General features: G+C 47.7%; 1 protein-coding gene and 1 long non-coding RNA gene across 2 annotated transcripts in view; both read right to left on the reverse strand.

The window, feature by feature from the left end:
- The window catches only part of LOC147471042 (uncharacterized), a 20,757-nt gene extending 14,477 nt beyond the window's left edge, over positions 1-6,280 (reverse strand). The window contains exon 1 of the mRNA XM_086541461.1: positions 6,117-6,280. Within this exon, the coding sequence (XP_086397587.1) occupies positions 6,117-6,246 (130 nt within the window). The 5' untranslated portion in view covers positions 6,247-6,280. The remainder of the gene's footprint in view (positions 1-6,116) is intronic.
- A 63-nt stretch (positions 6,281-6,343) lies between these two features.
- The window catches only part of LOC122257261 (uncharacterized), a 48,516-nt gene continuing 47,359 nt past the window's right edge, over positions 6,344-7,500 (reverse strand). Inside the window, exon 3 of the long non-coding RNA XR_015191393.1 lies at positions 6,344-7,500. This exon is cut by the window's right edge and continues 865 nt beyond it. This is a non-coding gene — a long non-coding RNA (uncharacterized LOC122257261).

Here is a 7,500-nt window from a genome sequence, read left to right on the forward strand (position 1 = left end):
TTCCTCTCCAACTCTCTCCCTCTCCCTCTCCCTCTCCAATTCTATCCCTATCCCTCTCCCTCTCCAACTCTCTCCCTCTCCCCCCCCCCTCTCTCTCTCTCCCTCTCCCACTCTACTCTCCCTCTCTCTCTCCCTTCCTCTTCCTCTCCCAACCCCAATATCTCTCCCACTCCCACTCCCACTCCTACCCCTCCTCACGTGATAAACAATGCATGTGGAACAAGTCTTAAAAACACAACTGATTTTTAGTCCCAAGTTTCATCCCATTCTTTGCCTCTCCCGAAGTTCTGAAAAATATCAAAACCACATTTTTTTTTTTTTCAAACCCCTTTCGTGACTGATATACTGCACGTGAAGAGGTATCTTGTGAATGGACGATTCTACTAAGAGGAAAGAAAGAAAAAAGAAAAAAAAAGAAAGAAAAGAAAGAGGTAGAATGAAAAAAAAAAAAAAAAAGTAAAACGAACTCTGGGGGATGTGTCCAGATTTTTTTGTTTTGTTTTGTTTTACTTATTCTTTGTTTGTTAGTATACTTGTGTCTGTGTGTCTGTCTGGCTGTGAGGTTGTCTTTGAATGTGTGTCTGTTATATCTCCCTCTCTATCCATCCCCATCCTCGGTTTTTTCCACTGTCCCAATCTGCATCTTTTTTTCTTTCTCTCTCTCTCTCTCTATCTCTCTCTCTCCTTCCCTCTCTCCCTCCTTCCCTCTCTTCCTTCCTCCCTCTCCCTCCCCCCCTCTCTCTCTCCCTTCCTCCCTCTCCCTCCCTCCTCCTCCTTCTCGCCCTCTCCACCCCTCCCACCAACCCACCATCCCTAACCTCTCCCTCCCTCCCATCCCCACCCCACCCCCACCCCCACCCCCCAACCCCCACCGGACAAACCCCACGAATCCTCATCCTCAGGATCCGTTCGGAGTCTCCAATCGAATCAAAGCTCGCCAACGAAAATAATTCTACGGGATCAAAAACCCCTTCTTCCGAGACACCAAGTCGAGTGCCTCTTAATGGGTTCTGTCGAGGCGAGGGGCGCCCGTTACCTATTTCTTGTAATAGGGAGGGACAGACAGACTGATGGGAGGGGGAATAGGGGGGAAGGGAGGGAAGGAGATTGGAAGAGAGGGAGAGAGAGTGGGAGGGGTGGATGGAGAGGGGTAGGAGAGAAAGAGAAAGAGAAAGAGAAAAAAACAGATGAAGACAAAGAGAGAGAGAGAGAGAGAGAGAGAGAGAGAGAGAGAGAGAGAGAAAGAGAGAGAGAGATTGAAAGAACAGAAAGGGGGCGAGGGAGAAACAGAATAAAAATCCATTTTTCTTTTTCTTTTTGGGTCTTAATCCAGCCGGTTGGATCGCCATTCGTGACACGGGAGGCGAAGGAACCTCTAAAGTGAATTGGCTCCCATGCAAAGCTTCAACCTCAATCACAAATCAACCCCCACCCCCCACCCCTTTAACCGTGCCCCGGGGGTCTCGTTACTCCCCTTACTACACTTACCTACTACTCTACTAACTACACTCCCCTTACCCCACCACCCAGACCCCCCTCCTTACCCTCACACCCCTTACCCTCCCTAACCCCTGTACCCTATCCCTATCCCCCTTACCCCTTCCTTACCCTCCCTACCCCCTGTACCCTATCCCTTACCCCTTCCTTACCCTCCCTACCCCCTATACCCCCTGTATCCTATCCCTACCCCCTCCTTACCTTCCCTACCCCTCTTCTCCCCGTAACTCCCTCCTTAGCCTCCCTACCCCACTACCCCCTCCTTACCCTCGCTACCCCCTCCTTACCATCCCTATCCTCCTACCCCCGTACCCTCCCCACCCCCTGTCTGGCCTTTGTCTGGCCTTTGTCTGTCTGTCTGTCTGTCTATGTCTCTCTGTCAGTCTGTGTCCTTTCCTCTTGCTCACTTTGTCTCTGTCTGCCGGTCTGTATCGGTGTATCTTGTCTTCTTTCTGTATTTTTCTCCCTTTTGTATCTTTCTTTTTTACTCTCTCTGTCTCTCATCCTTCTCATACGCTCACATCTTTTCTCTGTCTGTTTCTATCTCCCTCTCCTCTCTATTTCCCCCCCATCTCTCATTCCTCTCTCTCTATCTTTCTCCCCTTCCCTATCTCTCTCGCTCTCCCTTTCCCTTCCTCCCCGCTCCATCTCTTCCATTCTCTCCCTCCCTTTCCCTCTCCCTCATCCGCGCTCTATCCCTCCCTTTCCCTCACCCTCCTCCCCGCTCCATACCTCCCTCTTCCCCTCTCCCTTCCTCCCTTTCCCTCTCCTTCCTCCGCGCTCCATCCCTCCCATTCCCTCCCTCCCTTTCCCTCTCCCTTCCTCCCACTCTCTGACTCCCTTTCCCTCTCCCTCCTCCGCGCTCCATCCCTCCCTTTCCCTTCCTCCCACTCTCTCCCTCCACCCCTCTCCCTCTCCCTCCCTCCATTTCCCACTCTCTCCCTCTTCCCCTCTTCATCCCTCCTTTTCCCTCTCCCTCCCTCCATTTCCCACTCTCTCCCTCTTCCTCCTCCCCGCTCCATCCCTCCTTTTCCTTCTCCCTCCTCCCCTCTCCCTCTCCCTCCCTCCATTTCCCACTCCCTCCCTTCCTCCCATTCTCTCCCTCCCTTTCCCTCTCCCTCCGATCTTGAAGTCGTACCCGTCACAGCCAAGGGTCCGAATACAGCGCCGAACAGCGAAGAACAGCAGAGAACAGCAGAGAACAGCGAAGAACAGCAGAGAACAGCGGAAAGGGAGTCTTCGCGGGCAGACAGCCAGGTATCTTTAGTGCGCCGAGCGATCCCGTGTGTATTGTGTTCGTACCCGACGTCCGCTCTCTCTCCAAAATGCGGAAAGGCCCCAGGTGCAGGAATGTGTATCTGTGTGTGTATCCTCTGTGCTGCGTCTTATAAGCTTTATTATGTCTGTCAATGTTGATTCCTTTCTGTTGAATAAGGCATCAGATACAGGAATGTGTATCTGTGTATTTTCTGTGCTGCGTCTTCTAAGCGGTATTATGTCTGTCAATGTTGATTCCTCTTTGTTGAATAAAGCCTCAGGTACAGGAATGCAACATGTAGTATACAGTCTGTGTATTTTCTCAATGTGTGTTGCGTCTTATAAGCGTTGGTATGTCTGTCAAGGTTTATTCCCCTTTGTTGAATATATTTGTCTTTGCTTCTGTGTATGTCTGGACAAATGATACGTAGATCCGTGTTTTTATAAATATAATGGGAGGATTGGGTTTTCAACAATGGGTAAACTATATTCATAATCCAAAAGAGGCAAAAGAAAAGGAATAGTTAAATAACTTACAACGGATAACGACAATGATAATAATAATGAAAATAATAATAATAACTCACAGATAATAAATGAACACTGTGACCCCGAAATCAATTGACTAAATAAAAAACACAAATAACTCCCAATTGATAAGCCAGTATTTTAACAGAAAAAAATTACAGTGAATGAAAAAAAATCACAGTAAATGAAAAAAATCACATTAAATAAAAAAATCACAGTGAATGAAAGAGAGAGAGAGAGAGAGAGAGAGGGAGAGGGAGAGAGAGAGAGAGAGAGAGAGAGAGAGAGAGAGAGAGAGAGAGAGAGAGAGAGAGAGAGAGAGAGAGAAAAAAGTGAATGAAAAAGGAAAAAAAAAAAAAAAAAAAAAAATCACACCGCCATCCTTCTCCCACCGACTCCTAAAAGGAAGCGAGGATGCCCATCGACCGAAAGACACACTTTCCTTTGTCGCGTCTGCCCCAGCCGTCAGACGCGTCCTGAATTAATTAACTTTGTATCACATTGCGCCAGGGAGGATATATATATATATATATATATATATATATGTATATATATATAGATATATATAGATATATATATATATAGAGATATATATATATATATATATATATATAGATATATATATGTATATATGCAGACTAGACTATCGTATACATCTTTCATTCATAATTTCATTCATCAATAATAAGGGATGTGGGTAATAATTAGTATATATCTTTTCTCGTATCTACTCGATTGGTAAATTCGTATCGCTAAACAATTATCATTTGCCAAACTAATGATTTATAATAATAATAATAAAAAAAATCCTTTAACCAAGTTATTGTCACAAGTCACACACACATAAAAAAGAGGAAGCGTATCACTTAATCCTTATCCTTATCAAATAAATCCTCGTTTGATCATCCTTATTAATATACATATTCCCCTAAAGCCAGAATGTCACAGCTGTCATGCGCAATTTTGGTACATCAGCTTTAAACCCTTTTTTGTACTTTTTTTTTTTTTTTAACGGGAGAACCGCATGGCTATCGTCTACATTCCGGCGCCAAGGCAAGGTCGTGCTTGTGCATTCTGCTTGCGGACGCCACGCCCTGTTGCAACTGCTTTACTGCATTACTGGTGTTAAGCGTGATGCTATACGTAGAATTATAATGTCTTCTCTGGTTTTGTTTCCGGTGTCGGTTTACAAGAAATGGCATTAAGTCTATTAGGTTTATTTTATGTCTATTTTACTATGTCTATTTATCGTGCACTTCATTGTGAGATGATGAAAATGAAATCACTACTCATTTTTTTTGTACGATGCGGTCATCGAGGAAACGAAATATGGATCTGTCACCCCGTAGAGTTTTCACAACACGGCTGGTTTAATGGAAAAAAAAGAAAAAAGTAAAAACCAAAGAAACTTTCGCTTTCTTTATAATGTCAAGACAAAATATGCCTTCAAAAAGGCAAGCAGTATTTGTCCTCGTATTTTTTGCATAAATACATTGAAAGAATCAGTCTTGAAAGTACACATATTCAGACGTGTTCATACGCAGTACATATGAACAGCTGAACATCCAATACCAATGAACTTTCAAGATTATGGCATTCTTAACACGCTTTCCACTACACGGAACACCAGCGATACATGAAACACTTACCAAGGTCTTCTGATATAACATAGGGGACACAATTTCTACAAATCCTCTACAAATAATAAAGAAATGGGTTACTGATATTATCTCACTCTCTCTCTCTCCACACACACACACACACACACACACAAACACACATACACACACACACAATCACACACACAATCACCCTTCCCCCTTACCACACAAACAAACCCCCCCTTTACAACCCCCCCCCAGTACCCCTACAAACCCACCACCCCTCCCTCTCCCACCCTCCCCCTCCCCATCCCACCCACCCTCACCCTCCTCCCTCCCTCACCCTCCCCCCCTCCCTCTCGTCTTCCTTCCTTCCTTACCTTGCACCTTGAGCCTCGAATGGATCCTCGCCCCCCCTCCCCCATCCCCTCCCACTCCCACCCACCCCACCTCCCTTCCCTCCCCCCCATCCCACCCTCCCTCCCCTCCCTCACCCTATCTCCCCCCCTACCTCTCCCCTTCCTTCCTTCCTTACCTTGCACCTTGAGCCACGAATGGATCCTGGCCCCCCTTCCCCATCCCACCACCCTTCCCTCCCCCTACCCTCACCCTATCTCCCTCCCCCCCATCCCACCCTCCCTCCTCCCTGCCCCCCTCACCACCCCACCACCCACCCCCTCCCCTCCCTCACCCTCCCATCCCACCCCCCCTCTCGAGTCTTCCTTCCTTCCTTACCTTGCACCTTGAGCCTCGAATGGATCCTCACCCACCCTCCCCCATCCCCTCCTCCCTCCCTCTCACCACCCCACCTCTCCCATCCCACCACCCCCATCCCACCCCCTCACCACCCATCCCCACCCCTCCCCTCCTCCCCCATCCCCCTACCTCTCCCCTTCCTTCCTTCCTTCCTTACCTTGCACCTTGAGCCTCGAATGGATCCTCGCCCCCCCCTCCCCCCTCCCACCACCCCTTCCCTCACCCCACCACCCCATCCCCATCCCCCTCCCTCCCACCCTCCCTCCTCCCTGCCCCCCCATCCCACCTCCTCCCTCCCCCCCTCCCTCCCCATCCCCCCCCTCTCGTCTCCCTTCCTTCCTTACCTTGCACCTTGAGCCTCGAATGGATCCTCCCCCGTCCTTACCCTCCCATCCCCCCCATCCCCATCCCCTCTCCCACCCTCCCTCCCCTACCCTCCCTCACCCCCCCCCCCTCTCCCCTTCCTTCCTTCCTTACCTTGCACCTTGAGCCTCGAATGGATCCTCGCCACGATGGTCTTCAGCGCCTCCACGTTCTCGGCGGGTCTCGAGGCCGCTTGTGCCAGCCGGTCGAGGCTTAGCACGAGGGATGACTCGATGGTGGTCATCTTGGCTTTGTTTGGGTGGGTGGTGTGGGTGGTGGTGTGGGTGGTGTGGTGTGGAGTTGGGTGTTCTGGGGGTGGGTGTGGGTGGTGTGGAGTTGGGTGGTGTGGATAGGTGGAGTGGGTGGTGGAGTTAGGTTGTGTGGGGTTGTGTGGGGTTGTGTGGGGTTGGGTGGAGTTAGGTGGAGCGGCTGGAACAAGTGGTGGATTTTGAGGTGGAGGTCGGACGCGGTGGAAGTTGGAGCTGGTTCACAAAGAAGCTCCTTTGCAGTAAAGGACTTGAATTCTCACAATTCCGTTTGGATCTTTTCCTTGTTCTTTATCACCGTTTCGGCTGCGAAAGAGGCTCGTCCGGGAAGACTTTATTTGCTTGTTTGTTTGTTCCTCTTGCTTGAGTGGTCTTCCTCCGATGTCTGAACTTTGACCCAACGAATCACAAACACCGATAAGATAATAACAAGGGACGGACTCAGGGGCACCTTTTAAAATAGCATCAAGGTATGAGGGTAGAGTATATATTCACTTATCTTCACACACACATATATATAGATAGATATAGATAGATATAGATAAAGCTATAAAATCTATCTCGAACAACTTAAAAGAATAAAGGTTCTTATCAGCACGACTATGCCAGGGAACGGACCAATGAAAGGGCAGGGCGTGGGGACGGATGATCTACACTCACAGATGAATTCAAAAGGAAGACTTTATCATGAACCTTAGATTGTATTTTTGTATCTATCAGTAATTATTCCCTTTCTATGTAGCACTGTTATTGTTTTTTTTTCTCTCTCTCTTTTTATATATTCCACACAGACTTTCTTCTGGAGGGATATTTAGCGTCTTGTTTAGCGAAAATCCGCTCGCGTTGGGTTGAAATTCACGAAAACAATACACTGTCTTTCTTTCTCTCTTTCTCTTTCTCTCTCTTTCTCTTCTGGTCGAGGTCTGATCGAACGGCCTTCGGGGTTCCAGCTGATTTCACTCTCTCGTGTAAACAAAACGAATCAATTTCATTCCATTTTCTTTCAGTGTCTCTATTCACTCCTTTTTCTCTCCTTCTTTGTCTCTATTCACTCCTTTTTCTCTCCTTCTTTGTCTCTATTCACTCCTTTTTCTCTCCTTCTTTGTCTCTATTCACTCCTTTTTCTCTCCTTCTTTGTCTCTATTCACTCCTTTTTCTCTCCTTCTTTGTCTCTATTCACTCCTTTTTCTCTCCTTCTTTGTCTCTATTCACTCCTTTTTCTCTCCTTCTTT

This window comes from Penaeus japonicus, unplaced genomic scaffold (genome assembly GCF_977035675.1).
Source record: "Penaeus japonicus unplaced genomic scaffold, GWHDUDI00000001_assembly GWHDUDI00000011, whole genome shotgun sequence".
Taxonomy (NCBI): Eukaryota; Metazoa; Arthropoda; class Malacostraca; order Decapoda; family Penaeidae; genus Penaeus; species Penaeus japonicus.